The 22,889-nt window shown below is 34.9% G+C and overlaps 1 protein-coding gene across 1 annotated transcript in view; it reads left to right on the forward strand.

Moving 5' to 3' along the window:
• Nucleotides 1-383: 383 nt before the first annotated feature.
• LOC144448950 (polypeptide N-acetylgalactosaminyltransferase 2-like) overlaps nt 384-22,889 on the forward strand; it is a 64,982-nt gene continuing 42,476 nt past the window's right edge. Inside the window, exon 1 of the mRNA XM_078139338.1 lies at nt 384-533. Within this exon, the coding sequence (XP_077995464.1) occupies nt 438-533 (96 nt within the window). The 5' untranslated portion in view covers nt 384-437. The remainder of the gene's footprint in view (nt 534-22,889) is intronic.

Genomic DNA, 22,889 nt, shown 5'->3' on the forward strand with positions numbered 1-22,889 from the left:
AGCATAAATGTACAAGTCGATGTGTCTTTATAGTGCTCACAATTAAGTAGGCGTGTACTAGCATAGCGTTCACGATGCATCGCAACAATACATCCATGGCAGACTTAAAACGAGAAAAAAGGGGCCGATGAATTTGACGTGAGCGAGATATTTCGTTTTTGTGTCACGTTTCTATCGTATAGCAGTGTTAGATTTCTGTAATTGGTGTTTTGGAAAAACAAGCTTTTCTGCTTTCACAAAAAGTAAATCAATTAATCATTAATTTTGTGGCGCTTTCTACGTGTTGACTTAGTTTCTTACCCAGTATGCACATCGCACAACTTCCGCTGGTGTAGCCCAACTTCCGGATTCGGCACACGCCAACGTTGGTTCAGTATTCTCAGTGTTTTCGCGGTTTCAAAAGTTTTTTGCATGTCTTACATCACACGGATGTCAGCATGATTCGGCGCAAAGTCCGGTTTCTCTTGATTCTTGCCGTTTTGTGGTTTGTGGGCTTCGGTATTTACATCTTCAACTCGGAAAGCGACGATCGGGTAAGTAATAAACATTGACACGAACGGAATAGCGTTACACACTTTTTTGCACTGAACATTTCTTGTCACTTATTGTAGTGAACGGCCGACAAACTTTGTTCTTATACTACAGTGATCCTGTATGCATACAGTTTGTCTTCAATAATGACAAGGTCTGTGAAGGACGTCATTGGTTGCGATCTTTTACATTCATTTTGTCTTTGTTTTTTTAAAACCCCAATCTTCCGTGATCTTGATACCACGACACGGACGCTGTGCTGTACTTCGGGTCAGCTGGAAGTTTATTTTACTTGGGAGGGCAGCTCGTATTTGCATAGACGAGATGGGGTCATGTTTAGTAGGGGAAGATTAACACTAAAAGATACCATTCCAATAGTCTGGCACCCTTGTTTACATGTAATAAGATATCGACTGTCTGCATTCATCGTGAACGCTTTGACTTCAGAAGTTAGATGGGAACAGAACTGACGTTGGTATTGAATAAAATGGAAAAGAAAACATGAACGTATCCGTGGTACTATTCCAAACGAGTTTTCAAATTGATTGTGACCCCAATCGGAATGTTGCCTTGGTTCGCTCGACAATCACAATGAACCCTGATTGATTTTGTACGTAACAGATTGGTGTAATGACTAAAGCAACAAAGGACATGTTTGTAACAGGTTCTGTTCGTCAGTGCTTCGATGTTGGCAGTTGCAATATTGAAAAGTCAAATGAGTCTGTGTATTTGGATAGAATGATAATATCCAAAAGGAAGCTGTGCCTGCATGCTGATGCTATTTTTGGCCATGTTGCCACAACAGCCATTTTTGTGTTCCTCTGATAAAAAAAATCACAAAAAAAAATATATACAGAAATTAAAATTAAAATGTCCTAAACCGGGGAAGGAAGGGGTTAGAATTTTAACTTTATAGTAGTGTCATTCGATCAGTGTAAAGGGAGATATTGATTTTGACTAGCAACTGAATGGTACATTACTTTAATATTTAATTTTAACAGCTGTCATGAAAATATTCTGCAGCCCACGTAAATTTACCAACTTTGTGAATATAATGAGTACTGTGGAAAATGTACTATCGGCAAACTAACTTCACATAAACAACAGCAATAATACTAATAGTTTGTTTGTGTGTCTGTTTTACTGAAACTGAAACTATTACTTTTGTTGCATATCGGGTAGATCACACAAGTAGGTGATGGCGGTGTGTTGGTTATGTGTCAAGACCACTAAACAAGGGATGATGTTATGTAGTTATAATCACCCTATAATGAAGATAGTGTAATTAACACTGAACAAGATTGAATGTTCTGCTACTTGAGAAAAGCTTATTATTACACAAACACCACCATACTGTACTGCGTAATTACATCAACATTCAGTTGATAGCTTTGTTATCAACATATTGCAGTAAGTTGTAGTTGGCGTCAGTGTTTGGTTACCGATAGTTGATGTGTCATTGTTATACTTTGGTCAAGTCACTGATTCATTGAGGTAAGGTTTTACTGTGTAGATTTATGGAAAGTTACATTTCTCACATCTGCCGGGATCCCAGTACATACTATTTTACATACACATTATGATATATGATATCTGTACAAGATCTTAAACGGGGCAAGTACGTAGAAAAAAAAATAGCATGAAGAAAGAATGAACATGAAAAAGAAGTAAACTCCAAATCCATTACTACATGTATATTATAAATACACATTCAGAGTATTACATGTATGTGAAAAGAGGAGAATCGTCGAGTGATTTTCTAATCCAATAAAACATTTACATATGTATAATACACATACAAGGCAGCTTACAAAGTTTGCCCCTTGTATTGATCATGTCTTTTTACAATGCAGAGCAATTTGCCTTTGAAGTTTTTACCACAGAATGAACTAACAGCGTCACCTCATTTTTAATCAAAATCAGTTTAGCCGAAAAGGCCAAATATTCCTTGACTATTTGAAAATAAAATGTACAACAACATGAAAAAACATCAAAACCTAGGACAAAACACAAGATTACTGATAAAACAGAGACAGAGAGGAAACACCACAAACTATGAAATGGAACAGCTGACACTGCAGTAGTACTGTATATGACTTTCAAAATATAAAAGATAGGCAAAATAAAATTACCTAGCTGCTACATGTGCATGTAGGCTAGTATGATTGTGAAAACAGGATTTTAGAAACCAAGGTTCGTAGTCCCAAGCATCAGAACTGAAAACATACAATGTAACTTGCCTCATTCATTAATCTTTACCACTGTAGTACAAGTCCTTGTGTGTTATTTTTAAAGTCTATTGTATTGGTAAGTTTAGCCGCTTACAGCTTGTATGAAAGTGGGTATTGCCAATAGCTGTTTTACATTGTACATGTGTACCTACCACATATCATTGATTCCTTTGTTTTCTACGATTTTACAAAGTTCAAACACTTGGTTCATAAAACTTATGGTTGGCAAGTTACATGTACATGTATTCAGTAGGAGGGAGCTGTAAAGAATTGTATGTTTAGCCACACTGAAAAAAAACCAACATGTACATGTAGAGGAGTTTGGTGTTGATCCACCCCCCACCCCACCCACCTCCCACCCATCTACCCCGTTATTCCTACACCTCATATACATGTAGAATATTTCATGTACAGAATCTGAATGTTCCAAGAATGAACTGTTTCCACTTTCAAATGAAAACCCATACATGTAACTCAGTGTATCTTTTGATTCACACTTCCAATGTATTGCTGAATCAAATAACCATACAGACATTTCTGTACATGTATGTTATTTTGCTAAATAGAATGCTACTTTGATTGTTGTTTGAGGCATCCCTCCCCCTATACATGTATTAGGTAATATTTTGAGGTTTTCAATCCACGAGAGAAACATTTCTTTGTGTTGTAAAGAAACCACAATTTTCAAATATTGAAATAGCGTATTATGGTTGTTCCCTAAAGACTCGTAAGTACTGGTAAGTTATATAATTGCCTTTAATTCTCAATTGACAATTTGTACCCCTGCCTTGATGGTAATATACTAATAATACACTTGCATAATAAGGAAAGTAAATGAAGCTGTGTATTTATTAAAAAAGAAAGAAAAATATTCAGTTGGTTTAAAATCCCAAATTATAACATCAATTATACCATGCACAAGCCAAGTTATTATCTTTAAACAGAAAATAGGGATTATATACCCTGGTTGTTGTACGTCATAACAAACCATGTCTACGTCACTAGTTTTGCAGTGCTCAAAACATTCTAAATCGTCCTTATTTTTTTACTGATTTTTCTTAAATTACGCTTGAGGAGGTGTAATTATATTATTCTCCAATATTTTTCTTCGTTCAGCTGGAAATACTTGTGACCAAATGGTTTTGTCACTACTTGTCTCGTGACTTGTAGTGACAAGGCCCCTTAGGTCACTCGTATTTTCTTTGGCTGAATGAAGAAAAATATTAGGAATAATATCTACACGTAATTATTTACAAAAACAGAAAAAAAGTACTGATGCTGAAAATTCAATCAGAAATTTTAAAGTGAATTAAAAACAGAAGTCAGTGTGTGTGTTCAACTTTTGAGCTTCACTGTCATTGACACAATCTAATTATTGGGTTTGGTTTGGTGATTGTTGGTGTCTGGACCCCGCCTCTCTGTCTGTCATCTTGTCCTATTTTTCACTTTATCTCTGACACACCTCTCAATCTACTGTATTTGCTGTGATATTTGGTTTGTATTTGTTGATGGAATTGTGCCTGTTTCAAATTTGTGAATGAGAAGCTGTTTTTGTCGTCGGCATCATTGATTTTTGGCATTTCTTTGTCAAAAGCATGCTAAAATGTACATGATATGATACATGTATGATACATGTAGATTACCATATGGAATGGTACAATATCATACAATACAATACAATGCAATACAGTGTAATACAATGCAATACAAAGCAATGCAGTTCAGTGTGACAGTATGTACAATAAAATACATTTTGATGCCTTAAAACAGTGCAATACAATACTGTACAATACAGTACAGTACTGTACATTGTGATGCCTTAAAACATAATACAATGCAATACAATACCATCCAATAGTCAGTACAGTACAGTACAGTACAGTACAGTACAGTACAGTACATGTATAGTATATTGTGATGCCTTACAATGTAATATAATGCAATGAATACATTGTACATGTACCATGTTGATTATCTTTCTAGAAAATTTCACTGTTAGTGTCCAAGTAATTACATTTGAAATACATGTGCGTGTAAAATTATATATAGAAATAAAAAGTAATAAACAACACATGATGTGACAAATAGAAAAGGAATACAGAATTAGTGTAAGGTGATGATATATGCTTTAGTTTTAGATAAATTGGTTTGTGAAGTATAGTTGTCTGTGGTAGAATGTATGAATTGATGTTGTGATAACACTACAAATGTAACTGTACATAGTGTAATATCGTATTCTGAATAAATTCATACTGCATGTTGTCTAGACTGAAAAATTTGTGGTTGTTTTGCGTTCTTATAAGAACTCACTGTACTTGGTGTAGTGTAACAGGGAATGGTTATAGGAGTAGACATATTGATGAATCTTTTAGTTTACAATGTCACGCAGTCCTAAAGTGTACAACTCATTGGTACATGTAATGTACATCTCAGATTCCTATCCATATGGCCACTAGAAGGATTGTCATGCACAATGTACAAGAAGATGTGATGCTATTTGCTAAACATGCCTAGATACATCAAGTACATTTTATCATAGCAAGGCGAACGTTGGGTGTCACAGTGTCGTCGTGATTCCCAAATGAAAATATTTAACCTTTTGTTTGTGATACCAGTGTTGAGTAGGGTCATGCTGATTTCACTGGAATTTGCTGCAGTATGGTACATATACATGTACATATAGCTTTAGTTACATATTATGTGGTATCATCTACACATACATTGTACATGTACGTGTCTTTAGTGTTTGTCTAATGTATACGGAAATGGACCAAGAAACTGAATAATAGCGAGTAAGGAGAAATGCAGCCAGCCGTTTCACGACAATTAATCACATCTATATTGTATATATTATATATATAATTGGTAGTGTTCCTGAACAAGTTAGCTAAAGCATTGATCCCACTTTTACTATTTCTAAACATGCCTACAATAAATTGATAATTACATTTCATACCACAAACCTTAATGTGTGTAATATAGCGTTAAATTAGTAACCAGATTTACTGATTAGTGATTAGATTGCTGTTTTAGTCTACAAATGTATATTTGGTCTCAAACCAGAGACTGGAAATATCATCATCTTTCTTCTGAAAAGTCCTCTCATGGGTATCCCTGGTGAGGATACTTATAGAGTTGATAAATATATTTTCAAAGGCCACAAATTGAGTTGATACATTTTGGGACGTAATTTTTACTGTTGATTAAAAACGTACCTCCATGTACATTGTATTGTATTATAAATTACTGAAGCTTGTGTTACAACCATTTGGTATAATTGCAACCTGGTATTTATGACGATTTGATGATGGAAACCACTAGTATTATACTATCATTATGTGTGTGATCAAAAGAATACTAGTGATATTGAAGACATGCATCCACATTATATTCTACTAGAATAATTTAATTATGGTTTTATGTTAAGTATTTTCACTTCCGAGTCAAGTAGCTTATAAACTCAGCTTGTGCCATTTTGAATAGTCTCTAAAGCTTTATGTGTTTGAGAGTCAGTCTGTTTCAAGTTTGTGTCAAAATCATTTTTAGTTTATGTACATGTATATTACTATTAAACCCTTCTCCACACTAAATAGGAAACTGAAAACTGTGGGGTTTAAACCTGCACCACCCTTCACCACACTAAATAGAAAATTTCAACAATTCATTAAACTGCCCTTTGATGCAGCTCTTGACAGCTACAGTACATTTACATGTACATTGTACATGTAGCTGGACATAAGTGTTAGAATGATGGAAATACTGAAAAGTGAATGTTTGTCATATGAATTATACATGTATGTATGTATACAAGTGTCATGCCATTTACATGTACATTGTATGTATACTAGAGTCCTGCCATTTACATACCCAGTACAGTGATGTGTATATTAATTCTATGATACTCCCTCCCTGTCCTCATATTTCCCCTTTCTGGATAGTACATGTACATGTATGTTGCATACATACATGTACATGTATGTTTGGAGTTTTTGTTGACAGCTGTGTTTAGGTGAAATCTGTCCGAGTTCCTCAAGCATTTTATAAGATTCCTTCACTTTGTCTACGTGTAGATTATCCTTCCTGCCTTTAACAATTCCATGGCATGTCCAACAGTTATCTTTTTTCTCTGACTTCATTTTTGGAAATGTTTAGTTTTATATAAAATGATCTGTTTAATTTGAAATGTATAGTCATCAATTTTTAATGATCTTGAACATGTACAGTAAATGTATCAGTGCATTAATGTTGAAGACAAGTTGTTTTCAAACAAGAATTTTAGAACCAAGGCAACTGCAAAGGGGAAATCAGGCGATATTAAAGTACATTGTATGTGGGATGTAATGAACTTACATTACTACATGCATGTCAAGCATTGGAAGAATTATGTACATGTAGCGTATATGTGTATATATATATATGACATGACATATACAAATGTACCTGTTGATATTTATATGTACAATGTATCACATGTGCCTCAGAAAATTAAAAAAAATATATATATGATATACAAATGTATATATTATTTTTTTTTATTTTCTGAGGCACATGTGATACATTGTACAATATATATTTTTTTTCTTCTGAGGCACATATGATACATTTTGTACATATAAATATCAACAGGTACATTTGTACATGTCATGTCATGTCATGAATTGAAGTGTGTGTTGTAAAAAATTAATGTGACAGCCATTCATCTATTCATGTGTACTACATGTATACCATTCATGAAAGTATACCAGTACAATGTTGGTGTAGTGCTAGTACTAGTACAATGTACATGTAGTTTGGTGACCTCTCTTTTATTTTTTTATGATTTGTTTGTTTTACTTCCCAAGGTTATCAATTATATGTATGCTGTTATAAGTGTTTTTTGCTGCTATAGCAACATAAAGGGGAATCTGGTAGCGACCCTTTTTTTTCAAATTTGAAATTCCCTTTTTGTTTGACATAATTTTGAGAGGGTGCCATGCCACAAAACTCAAATAGATTTTGAACAGTTCTAGATATTGTTAGTGGTATATGTTAACAGTATGGAGTACAAATACAATTTGTATGTTAGGTTTCACCTCATGCTTCTGGTTTGACCAGCATTGGGTTAGCTCACAGTTAACACAAGTTCGGCATATGCTGACACTAACACCTCACCAGAATACATTGTACATGTATTAAAATGTGTGCAACTACAAATGTAGAAGGTGTATGCCTACATGTACACCAAACCCACATGTACATGTGTTAACATCAGGATAATGTGAGGCTAACATTATAGAGGATGCATTATAGAAATGAATATTTCTTAGGTACACTGGAATGGCACTAGATGTAATGTAGGTACAATGTACATGTAGTACATATAAATGTACTGTGGTTCCTAGCCCAGGGACTTGGCCAACTGACTTGACAATGTTGCTTACCAGAACAGAAACTTTATAAATAATGTTGGCGAGTCAGCATATACAGTAGCCAGATAGCCAAGTCTGTGTGTCCAAGTATGTTGAGTCCGATAGTCAAGTCTATGTGGAGTTATAATAGTACAATGTATGTTGAGTCTGATAGCCAAGTCTATGTGGAGTTACATGTACGTATAGTACATGTATGTTGAGTCAGCTAGCCAAGCAGTGTTCTCCCCAGGATTTGTTGATAGGATGTCGGCTCATTAGCATAAATTAGCATAAATTTACATATAATTATATTCCGAAAAATCAAAGTACATCATAATAAAATTAATATCAAACAAGTAGTACATGTACATGTGACCAAAGGAAAGTTGAAGGCCAATTTATTAATTCAAAATATTAGCACCAAAAAGAAACTCATAAAGCAGTGTTATTGATTATTATTGTTAGGAAAGCTGAAATTATTTAAATCTTAATGTCCACAGATAAATTAGACTTTCGAAACACGAAAAGTTTGTGTACAGCAACCGGCAGACGTCGTGTTAGTCCGAAATATCGTGATACACGAGACTTACTATACTTCCCTATGGAGGACTTCCAAAACTCGCGATAGTTTGTGACGTCGTGGCCGCCATATTGGAAAATCCATGCGTAGTCGTACGATCGTACGATGTATCAGTCTACAAATTACAATGTCAAACTACAAACTAAACGTGTTTTCAGGGTAAAATTGAACATGAAGCTGATAATCGGAGATAACATTGCCACTTTATCGAAAGGTACATTAGTCTGTTCAACTCTTTTCACGACATTGAAGAATGCACATGCTCATGCTCTTGGGTTGAGACATACGGTGTTATCACTGTTACTCTGTCACTCATAGAAAATTAACTAGACACTGAATGTCAACTTCATGCGTTTGTCGAACTTTTATACTTTATAGCAAAATGGCACGGCATCGTTTGATTTTATAGTTGTCAAAATCTGGCAGTTCCGACATGCTTCTACGGTCGAACCGACGTTACGGATGGGCCGGTTTTGCCTTTGATTTACCGAAAGCTGTTGTACCGAGTGTGAATCACACTAACATTAGCGGGTTTACGCATTTTATTCCTATCGAAAACAATACTGATGGCAAACTTCAATGAAATCTGTCTGGTAATCATTACCATATCATAAACAAGGATGTCGGGCAAGATCTAAAGCGTCACGGCACATTGTCAAGCGTCACGGCCTGCCGTCCAAGCGTCACGGTGCCGTGCCGCTTCAAGGGCCTAGGGAGAACACTGCCAAGTGTATGTGGAGTTAGTATGTTGAGTCAGCTAGCCAAGTGTATGTGGAGTTAGTATGTTGAGTCAGCTAGCCAAGTGTATGTGGAGTTACAAAATGTACATGTAGTACATGTATGTTGAGTCAGATAGCCAAGTGTGTGTGGAGTTAGTATGTTGAGTCAGATACATGTACATGTAGCCAAGTGTGTGTGGAGTTAGTACATGTATGTTGATTGATAGCTACATGTACATGTATTGTAAGTCTATGTGCTACATGTACATGTACGTCATTCCATTTATGTGGTTTAAGAAATCTGAATCCAAATTGTAAGAATGTTTCATCATGGTCAGCACAGACATCGATTATTTTATAACTGTACAACGTACATTGTATTGACCTTGACAAATTCCCTGCTCAAACTATTCTCTCTTTTTTTGGTGGAAACTACATGTTGTACCTGTATAGGTCTGGGATCTTATCATGGCATCTGTTCCATCAAAATATACATGTATATTCCTCCCTAGCCACATGGCGGTAGACAAACTACATGTACATGTAAATGTTGACCATAGTCAGTGTTTCTAATCAAACCCTAGTAGCCTACTCATAGTCAATGTTTTGTATCAAACGGGTCAACCCTACTCAGCAATCATTGACAGTAAAGTAGAAGTGTAAGAGGCAAGTAATTGTGACCTTGCAGTAGTAGGTTTGGATGACTGCAATGTGTAAATGGTAACTCCATTAGCACAAAATTGAGAGAATAGACTAGACCCAAGGCTCTTATCAATGACATTCATTTGTTTCAATGACATGCCCCATTGATACATCTCAATTTAGAAATTTGATGACTGAACAGAACTGAATAGACTGTGGCTGTAAACTTGATCAGTATGAATACAATGTACATGTACCTGAAGGTTTATAGCCTGTAGGTTTATACACATACAATGTACATGTCTTTCATTTCTGGCTCTTGTGTGCATTTCTGTGAAATACAAGAGTTGTCATGAGATGAAGCATTGGGTATTGTTAGTAATATTGTGAAACAAATGCACCATTTTTGAAAATTGAACGTACATGTAACAGTATGTGTTGATCAATTAATTTATATTCATGAATACATGTAATTGATCAATACATGTGGTTGTTCAATATCATTGAATGTGGCAATTACTTATTCAATTGTGTGTTTTTCTATGACCACCTGTCCATATATTTGTATCCATCCATCCCTCCCTCCCTCCCTCCTTCCCTCCCTCCTTCCCTCCCTCCCTCCATCTATGCATGCATCCAACCATCCATCCATCCATCTGTATCCACCAGTATTCATCCATCCATCCATCCATCCATCCATAAATCCATCCATGAATTCACTCACCCACCCACTCTCACTTAAATACCCACCCACTGGGGTGACCCAGAAAAAATATGAAAACTTGTTCCTGGTCCTTTAGAAAGAAAAATAAAATGAAAAGAAATTTGGGCATTCACCGTCTTGTTTTTGAAGCAATCATCAGTCTATTATTTTCCCCCTCTACTTACACCACATTTGGTGGCCATTTTGATGTATAAATATAGAGAAATTTGAAGACCCTAACATTTTGTTCTCTTTTCCAATATATACATGTACATTTGTAGCATGGGGACCTCTGCACCTTTCTCCTTGATCTTACATGTAACTGAGAATGGATTGGAATTTTCTTGAACAAAGTAACAGCAAAAGTTTCAGACTTCTATTTCTGAGACCCAAACCAGTGTGTCCTGTAAGCCAATTTGACGTGCCACTGATGCACACAATTTCTAGTGATGCACCAAAATTTGGTGTTCCCCTATCTCTTAGACTTAGTATGTGGTGTACTCACAAGAAAATGCAAGTTTTTAGCATACTGAACCACAACAACAAAATTTGGCTATCATTAGAGGACACATTGGCCCAAACTACATGTCAATACTCTTAGTCTTACAAACATCAACAGGTGTACATGTATGTATTTGTGCCTACAACATATTACATTGTGCATTGTACATGTATTATGAATTGAAATATGCAGTGTAAAAGTTTGACATGAAAGCTCATTCATCAATGCATGTACAATCATTACCATTCATTCAGCATCCATCCATCCATTCATTCATTCATTCATTCATTTCCATCAATGGACATACTTTACATGTACGTCAGTTGAATATTGTAATGTGTGATATTATGATAAAGCATACAAAAGGTATTAATTACATGTGATATTGTTTTGATGGATGGGGCTACTGCATGTCAAACTGTCTACTGTTTATTTTTGCCCTGTATACCAGGTGTAATATGAATAACTACAATGTACATATGTCTGTCTCAAATGTCTTGTTCTTCAGAAATATTCATACATGTATTTTTATCACATACACTGTGCAATGTACGTCACTCATCTGACTGTGTGTGTGATGTATGACAGTTTTCTTGCAAACACATCTAAGTGTGCCTGGTAACTAAAATAATCTTGTATGCATACCTTACTTTACTATAATGTTACATGTGTGATGTATGACAGTTTCTATGAATGTCTAACTAAGTTTACTCGGTAACTGAATATTACCTGTACATGTCACTCATTTGACTGTGTGATTTATGACAGCTTCTAATCTATAGAGGTCTACATGTAAGTGTGTGTGGTAACTAAATACCTTGTACATGTCACTCATTTGACTATTATATATAATCCCATGAAATCAGTGTTAGTTTACTGTCATAATGCTCCAAGTATATGATTCCGTGGAGTAATACATATTCAAGCCAGAAGTGAAAATTTGTAGTCCATGGAATCATACAAGGAGTATTATGATGTAAAACTTTCACAGGACTATATTATTTATCACATACAATGTAATTAAGACAATTCAGGTGACGATTTGCATGTGTTTATGTGATAATGTGTGATGTATGACAGCTTCTATAAACTTCTAAGTTTACATGTACATGGTGACTATGGTAACTGAAGAACGTGTACTCATCACTCATTTGACTATGTTACATGTGTAATGTATGACAGGGTCTAAAGACATCGACATTTCAATGGTAACACTAACAATAAACTGTACACTGTCACTTGACAGTGTGTGTGATACTAACCTATCAAATCTCCTACAAAAAAATGTACCTGGTCTGCATCTCAACATCAACGTGTACATGTATCTGTAACATCAAGTGAATCAAATTTCTTTCCTTCCACACCCAGAAAGACTCCAAAGTAAAAAACAAACAAACCACTTTTTGTTTCACTTCTAATTGTTTAAAAAACGATAATTGGTAATTTGTAACTTGATAATAGGGCTGAAAAAGCATATAGGTTATTTGAAAGGAACACACGTCATTAAATAATGCTCAATACTGAAAGGAATTAAGTGATAATAACCTCAAAATAAATGTTTAGAATTTATTGAAATATTTTTAGTTCATGTACATGTATGTATTTATGACACTATTTGATAGAGACTGGAATACCAGTAGATTTGTTTTACCATGCCCAGAATAACATTGTGAGTTGGATAGTGTACAATGTAGATGTAGACATCAAACTGTATGTACATTGTACATATACCGGTAGACATTAAACAGTGTGTTTGTTTCACAGCATATTTGATCAAATTACTTCAAGTCTCCCTTTTTAGTATTATTGTAACTGACATCTGGAAAGGGTTGAATTGTCACTGCATGTCAAATGGAAACATTAAATTCCCAGTTTGTATTGATTAAAAAGTGAGAACATTACCATAAATTTATAAAAGATTGTATTAAGTTATAAATATATTGTCATGAATCTATTTATGCATAATTTGTGTATCTTGTCTTTTCCCTCTGGGCGTTACTTTAAATAACTGTAGAGTCGAGGTTCTAATTAAATTATTTGATTTCAGTTTATGATAAATGGTGATGCTGTAAAGGATTAGTTCTGTTGGGTATTAAAATTAAAAAAAAAGTACATACACATGTACAGTGTAGAGTTGACATTAAATGAGATAATGCTACAGCTAGTGTATGGGATTATCATCTTGTGAGAAGAAGAGGCTTGTGGTAACAGCATGGCGTGTCTGTCACTTTTGAGTGTATGGATCATAGGATGAGTCGTGAGTGAGGGGAATAGGAGAAGGGCTGCCCAGGAAATGTGTGGAGGGGGAATTGGAGAATTAATGTACACAAGTTGAGGGAAGAGAGTTGGAAAATTGCTGTCACGAGTTGAGGGAAGGAGGATGGAGAATTGAGGGGGATGGGAGAATTTTTCCCCATGAGTTGAGAAAAGGGGGATGATGAATGGCTGTGTGTTGATGAAAATGATAGAAGGCTACATGTAGGATTTGGAAGAATGAGGGAGTGAGTGACACAAAGTGTGTATGGTTAAAGTAAAATATCAACAGTCATATACAATGTACATTTCATGTGAGAAATGAAATTATTGATCACAGTACAGTTTGTATCCCAAGGACTAATTTTTTTAAACATGGATAATTTAATTACTTACAATTAGTGTTCATTGTTGTCCATAATGCAGGCTATATTATTATATCTAACTCATTGTTGAAATGTCTGGCTGTAATAATTCTTTTTAAAATGTATCATCAAAAGTGAAAATGTACCAAAAAAATGTACATGTATACATGCATACTGTATAGTCAGAGATGTTGATTGCCCTATAATATACAATGCTATGATGTTTTCATCGAATCTTTTGAATTTCAAACTTGGTAGCCATAAAAATAGTGAGTTACACATGTACACATGTACACATGACAGATGTACATCCATGTACATGTATGTGTGAGAAGTCGTGTTAATTACAAATGTATTATTCATACAATAGTGATTCTTTGTGTTTACATTATTGTTTACAATAATAGAAGTGGTAACATATGCCAGTTACTCTGAATATTGAATTCAGGACAGTATTTTAGAGGTCTGACTAATCAAGGCAGAGACCACAGATATTGATATTCTAGTCAGTGCTACAATGTAAATTGTTGGTGTGTCCAATCTTACAGATGTAGGAAGCACTGCAGTTGACCTCTACATTTGTCAAGTGCTGTCAAGTACATGTACATTTATATTGCTATTAGTACATGGATATTTACATATATGTAAATTTCCTTAAATTTTGTAAAATGTAAAGGAATCTGCAAATATGACTTGATATTTCTTGAGTCTTCTGTAACTGAAATCTAAATTTGACTGGATAACTCCCACCTCCACCCTCACCTTTTACTGAGGTCCAGAGTTCTAGATTTGATAGGATTTCTATCCTTTGAGTGGAGTCAAAATTTGATTGGAGATGTCCCTTTGTGTAGGGTCTGAATTGGGCTACTACAAGGATATTGTCTTTCTTTACATGTAACTGAAATCTATAAATTCCCCCCCCCCCCCCCACCTCCATGACAGAGGTCTGAAATAGAGAAACTAAACTGTCAATCTGTATGATTGTATGATTATACTGGAAAGGATTTTTCAGCTGGAAATTGACAATAAATAAGTACCAAAAATGTACATGGAACACATTAAAATGTGTGTGTTCTTTTCACAGCTGGCAACCTATAATCCTACAAATTTACATGTAAGGCCTAAAAAAAAGAGATTGTTTAGTTCCAGTTACCTGACACCACCTAGTTTTTCACTTCCGACCTTAATAAACTATTTTTTAAAACATATTTGAGAAAAAAACCAAATCAAATTTGGAAAAATTGTGAAGTCTTGCAAGAAATAGAGATATTTAATGATGATCGTGATGCCATTACACCACATGTAAAATTAAACAACATGATGTTACCACTGTGATGATGAGGATGTGGAAACTGACATCAACTTAACAAGACAATATAAACTGTTCTTCCAATCTGTAATGGCTGTACATCTGATGAGAGGAAATCAATAACACAGAGACCATATGGAAAACAATGAAAAACATGACTACCTGAACTAGACACTCAAATACATGTATGAAGGAAAAAAATCAATAAAATCTACCTACCCCACCTATTCTAAAATTGAGTGTAATCAGAACCACATAATTTTTTTTGCCTAACTTGTTACATGTTTAAGTTGTAGTTTTCGTTGTGGGTGGATATACATGTACACATGTACAATGTAGTATGTACACATTTTGTACACAAACTATAGTCTGTATATACATTTGTACATGTAACTGCAGCCATAGAATGTCATCCAGTTTTACAAATCTACACATGTATATTATGTTACTGATCTGCTGAATTTCACATTTTCTACATGTACCTGTAGGCACTGATATAATTATACCCAAAAGGCTATACAGTGTACATGTATTTCTTCATCATAGCTTCTTTGGAACCCCAGTGAAATAATGAGAGAAAATTACTATATTTAAACCTAGTGGAACTCATGACAAAATAGAGCTATTTGTGGTTTTTACAACAAAAATATGTTCTGTGTATCCTTTCTCTCATTGTCAGTAATAAATATGATATTCGATTGTATTTCCCGGAAACAAGAGTTTGTACCACACAGAAACTTTTAAGTTATGATATACAATGTAGATGTACATGTATACATACATTGTACATGTATAGAGGCAGTTACTAAGAACTCAAAGCATTCAATATACATACTATCCATAGAGATAATAGCAATGTATATACAAATAAACAAATTAATATATACAAAAAAGAATTGATAAACAGTTAGTACATTTCAATTCATACGTAACTGCACTTTGGATATTGGGTTGTTAGTCTCTGTTTTCTAGCCTCTTGCCCACTACCTAAAAATTTGTAATTTCACACTCATTGAAAAGATTAATAATGAATTAATTATTTAAAGTTTAATTAATGAAATAAATTTGAGTCTGTACAGTTACAATGTGCAGAGGCGGTATGTAATTTATTTAGCACTGTTATGCACACAAAGGGTTATCATTGATGTGATGGGCGACATTCAAATGAAAATGTCAGTTTCCTTCCGAGTCTCTGCTGAAATTGACTAATGAGATCAATATGATAAAAAGAATCAGTAGTATCTGTTTTGTGTCACTATAGTCACTTCCTATAAATCAATAGAGTGATATGCAATCAAATGTTATTTTACAATTAAAATATTGGCATAATCCTTTGGGGGGTTTTGTGACAAGCATGTTCACTGGTTTATATGCGGAGTACAGAAATATAGCACAAAACTACATTTTTTTGTAGAGTGCTGTAGTTTGTAACCAAGTGAGTAAAGACTGTGGTTGGCTTAGGAATTCAACAGAAACGAAAGTTGTACAGCTTTAAAAAGTAAATTTGTAATATTTTACATAAAGTTAGTTTTGAAGCTTGCAAATGAACAATATTTTGTGGTCTGTGGTCTTTTGAGTCATATTTCCAGCACTGCAGAACTAGTGATATAGACACGAGTTGTCATGACTTGGAATGACCAGGGTAAAATGTATGTAATCCAATATTTTCTGTTCTAAGACAATAACTTGACTGGTGCATGGTATAATACAATCTGATTAAAATCCGATGTGGTGAAAGCGGCTAGATGTCCTTATTTACCTCTATTCATCGTGTTGTGACGTTTGTTTTGATCGGAGTGATCGCCGCCTTCCCACATCTGAACCGGTGTAATCTACAATCCCATTGAACATGGACAATATTGTAAGGATTTCTCAACCAATCAGTACGTTTCTTTCAAAATCATTTAGAGATACAGTTGCCACCACCGACGCATCGGGTCGCTTAACATAATGCCAAGTTATCATGTTTAGTCTAACAGGCAGGGGGATTCTTGCCATAATGATATACACAGTGCAGCCTTTAGTAGGCACCCAGCCGTGCCGTAATCACTCTTTGTATCATATGTATTTGATCTTGAGGTAGACTTTCGACTTGAAGGAAATGGCACATGTGTGTATAAGCGAGTCAACTACTTATTTTATTATACATGGTTTTTATACATTTTATTTTATCATACAAACGTAATTCCTTGAGGGGGGGGGGGGTGAGATTGTCGTTTTTCGCGTGCGTCAAAATCACTACAGGGATATTTAATTCATACTAAGATGGAATCAAAAGAGGCAATGCTATTTTGCTACTCTTGAAAATGACAGTCAGAAACTTTGCCGACATACACATGTACACGTAGTGAGATGCATGTTGTTTCTAAAATAACCGTATGGCCAAGTAACCCAGCTGGCCAGGGAGTGATGTACAATTAATGAATGACAAAAACAACCACACGAATGCTGCGAAAACATGATTTTATTATTCACCCACACCTAAACAGAAGTTCCTGAATTCAAGAGACTGTTTTTCTGTTTGTTCGGTCATCACAACTATAAATGATGGTACGTGACGAACGCACGTGTCAACCAATTTCGTGCGACTAGGATCGATACTAGTAAGCGTACAACCCAAGCAAGTCATTACTGATTACACATTAGACATTACCTCATTTACTTGTACGACAACTCTCGGTTTTTAAAACGTCCTATATAGCTTTACATTTTAGGATTACCTAATGCCAAATTCTAGACTAGACGGGTAGCTGTTTAGACACGATGCGATTCATAGTACACAAATATAAATACGGCACTCCACTACGTATACGTAGGTAACGTCATGATGTGATCTTCTTGTCTGTCAACGAAAGTTAACGAAGGCACAGTAGGTACGTGCACATGATCAGAGCCGATCGTTCAATCGTAGTCGCCACTTTTAAAGGACGTACCTTCATGATAATTGATTTGAATAGACTATGTGGGGAGGACGTTGCCAAAATCCACCTATACACGAAGGTTCTAAGTTAGGCCATGTTGGGGTATAACGTGAAACTAATACGAATGTAAATCCGGAAATTACCGATGAGATGTCACATGTTTGACGTGACGTGAAGTGACCTCTAAATTTGGACTAAATTGTCGTAGATAGCGTGGTATTGCGAATGTTTATTTCGGCACTAGCAACAAGTTGATCGTTCGACTGATGTTGATTCAATCCTTTTATTAACGTGAAAATCAAAAGTTTGGTCGCCTGAAATAATTATTCAGCAATAGTTTAGTAATTCCAAACGGATTTGTAGATGTTTGTAGATGATAGTTGAAACATGCATGTCAAAGGCATGGTCAACGTGTTCGTCACTGTCGCGGTGCGATGTCACAGTCAAAATCAACTTGTATAAATAACGGAAGCGTGCGAATATATAGACTCGACATAAACAACTTGAAGGCTAAAAAGCATGAGAACTGGTAAATACAATTTCTAGTTGAAACTATGTTTTGCAGAGACAGTTAAATGTTTTACAATTTGAATTGCAATGTTGCTACCCAGTGAAAATGGTTACTTCATCCGATCTAATCTTTGGAATGGCCTTTAATGGGAAGTGGTGTCCTGCTGTTTGCAAAACATCCATTTCAATTTCTCCAGTGTTTGAAGCTGCCAACGTAACGCTCGTCCTGATTGGCTATTCAAAAGCGCGAGATTCAAACGGGATTGTAGATTACATCGGTTCAGATGTGGGAAGGCGGCGATCACACCGATCAAAACAAACGTCACAACACGATGAATAGAGGTAAATAAGGACATCTAGCCGCTTTCACCACATCGGATTTTAATCAGATTGGGTATAATACAATATGTCTGCTATAGATTTTCGGAATTGACTTGAATTGCTGAGTTTGACAATTTTGTATTGTTCTTTATATAGTAGCATGTCAATTTCTTGTTTAGAAATTAACAATCAAACAGTATATTGTAAACAAGAAACAAACAAAAAATGAAAAATCTGTTTTCTTCAGAATAAACTTGTTTTCGTGAAACTCTTTATTTTCAACATTTCCAACACATACCAGTAGGTTAGCATGATTGTCAAAATCCCACAGATATTCCTTCAAATAAGAAGGAAGAAAGAGTTCCTGAAATAAGAAAAAACCAGAAACACAGAATGATAGATGTACTGTTCCATGCCCACAAATCAATCTTGATTGTATCCGACAATTAACGTAATCCAGGTATGAGTAATTCTGTACGGCAGCTTTTCTAATCCCTGGCGTTAGACTCATATAAATGTAGATTGTGGACATGAAAAATGAGCAGAACATGCAGATAAGAGGAGAATTTGAGAGTTTCTAGTTCCATAGAAACATACATGTAGATAAATAACATTGTGTTGTCCATCCGTATGCAAATGTACAATTGTAGATGTACACAGTTTTGATAACATCATCGATAGAAGTATGAAGGTAAAAGTATTAGATACATTTTTTAATCAAAATTCTTTAATTTGCCATTCCAGGAGAGGCATTGTACATGTACAAATTAAAAACAACAATCACCAACAGTTGTAAATAATACACAACTTCTGTAAAAGTAGTAAAATTACTGATTGTGTTTTGAGTTAATGCTCAATACATGAAGGTAAGATCAGTGTGTCTACGACAACGTCAGCCACTTTTGAAAAGAACTAGATACAGTGACTGTATTTGCAGGAAGATCTAAAGAATTTGGTAATTATTGATGTCCAATGTATGACTGATTGCAAGATTTCTAACATTAAAAGACAACATGTCATGACAAGACATTCATTTGAAGAAGCCTCTCCCTTTTTCACTCCTCCCCTGATTTAACAGTATACACATGTAAGAGGGTGGGATTACAAAGATTTTCCATTTTCAAAATGGCTGCCAATCCAAATATGATATTGTCTAGTGGTCTCTGTGACCATTGGTACATGTAGAACCACATTTTTAGACATCTTTATATATTTTTAATAGTTGAGCAGTGTTGGTACATGTAAGTACACACAACAAATAATAACGATAATAATAATGTTACTTTTTATATACATACATGTAGCACTACAATTATTACCCCTGGCTTGGATCTATATCGGCACAGTGGCCCTTTCTACTTCCTCAACTCCCTGGAGAGCATACAATCCATTGCATCCTTTATAAGCACATACATGTAGGATTAAAACATTCACAGTACAACCTCTATCCTACCAGGTCCCTAATTATACAGCTGGGTTGACTGAGACACAAGTGTGGTTCAAATTTTGCCCAAGGACTTTAGCTATTCAGAAACAAATGGCAGCAATGGGACAAAAAGAATGCCATTCAGTTAATTTTCACCATATTAAAGTAAATATACTCTTACTAGATATAGATAGCCCATAATGCTTATTTTTCACTTTTAAAAATCAAATAATTTCTAAGATCATTTACATTGTACATATGCATACAAATGCAATTTTTTTTTGCCTATTTCTTTCTGTAAACTTAATGTATCAGACATTTAATTGTTACCGCATACCTTAGTTGGTGTAGTGGGAGTGTAATTTTTGTTGTGCTTACACTGTATGATTTGAGGTACATTTACCCAGTAGATAGGCAAGCATTTAGTGCTTGAATGATTTCCCATCTGGTAACTATTTGACAAGAAAATTTGAAGGAAGTTTAACCTAGATTGTGATAAGAGATTTTCAGTAAAGGCTATTAACAATCCTTGTATTGTTATTGATTGCTACAATGTAAAACATAGATCTTTTCTCCTGGAAAATGAATATATAAGATTAAGACCAAAGGAACATGCATACTTACATGTAATGTGGTAATTTGCATAATGCATTTAAAAGAGTAATCCACACATACACTACTACTACTACTACATTTGTACTACTGGTTATATTTTCAATGCATTACAGTACTGTATATAAGACAACGGTGCATGTATACTTAATGAAGTAATTTGCATAACACATTTAAAAGAGTAATCCCCATACAAATACTACTGCTTATATTTTCAGTGCATTATATAAGACAATGGTGCATGCATACTTTATAATCTAATTTGCATAATACATTTAAAAGAGTAATCCATGCATACAAATTACAGTACTACTGCTTATGTTTTCAGTGCATTGTATTTTCTGTGAAAGCTGCACTAGCTGTAACTGGTGTATTAATTTGTCAATCAGACAACCAATAATATATTCTCTGAAAATTGTTTTAAAAACCCAATAATTAGACATTGTCATGTTTTAACAGTCAATTAGAGGTCTGTTTTATCCCTGAAGTGATTTGGCAGTAAGCTGAAATCTTGACTCATTGGGTTGCTGATTTTTGAGTGTGGACCTAAAAATCAATTTGATCAGATACATGTATATTGTACCATACAATGTGCACTGTAGAAATATGTTTACCCACAGGTGATTCAGTAGTGGGCAGGGTATAGAATGTTACGATTAAGTCATTATGTCTAGCAAAACGGTTTCATAAAAACGTTCCAATTGTAAGCTAGTGCAGCTCGAAGGCTTGAATCAGTTAATGTACCTGTAGACTTTCTTGTATCCCTTCCAAAATCAGATACGGTATAAGTACATTTGTACATCCCTGCTTGCACATGTACACAAATTAGACAGTTTCTTTTCACATTCTTTCTCCTTGTGCAAAATACTACCTGTTTAATTAAAGTTCATTGTTTAAATAACTTCTGTCTGTTAAGCTCAAACTAAATGACCTTTTCTGGACTGTCACACCCTTCAAAAACAAATTGTCAAACTTTTTAGTGTATTAACAATTACACTAGATGGGATGAATTACAATTAATCAGTGCATGCATTAGCGAATATTGCAGTAAACAGCCTGCATTCAAATGTTTAGCCGTACTCAGTACCTTGACTTGCAACTCTTTTCAAGATAATAAGATGAAGTGTGAGGTATTCACTCTGATGTACAGTCCCGGATTGCAATACAGTCTTGTTTATCTCATCTCTAGTGAAACTGTCTACATGTACATCAACAAAAGATTTTGGAGAGATAATTTTGTTTAGTTTGTGTCAATAAATGGTGCATTTCCCCAGTGACTAAATGCAATTACTTGATTCATTATGCAGTGTCAAATAGATGTGGTTGTCAATGATGTATGGATGTTGCCAAAGATTACAGGTTATTTGGATGTTGCCAATGATTGCAGGCTATGTGACAATTTCAGTCTGGTGGACGTAAGGTGATGAAAATATGATAAGACCCAATGAATCGAAAGTCACAGGTTCAGACAAGACACTTGCGAAAAACCAGAATAATTGCGATTTTGAATTCCAAGATGCAAATGTGTGAGATGATGACAGACTGACATACATGTACATTTTCTACATGTATGTCAGCTTGTTACTTTTAGGCTTGTTTTGTCTTTATTACATTTGAAATAACATTTTCATATTATTGGACAGATATATTGACCTAATTGTGAGTTATTTTGTCTCACAAAGACTAATGACACCACACATATGTAGTTTTTACTCATAAATCCATTTTTGACTCATAAAACCATGGCCTTGTACAACTGTCTTTCTGAGTAGAATGTGGGATACTCCTGGGTTGGCAACAGGTCCATATACACCATATTGTCACATACACATGTACATCTAAATATTAACAACATATGCACTCTTATACAGGTTCAA

Source organism: Glandiceps talaboti, chromosome 2, assembly GCF_964340395.1.
Source record: "Glandiceps talaboti chromosome 2, keGlaTala1.1, whole genome shotgun sequence".
Lineage (NCBI taxonomy): Eukaryota > Metazoa > Hemichordata > Enteropneusta > Spengelidae > Glandiceps > Glandiceps talaboti.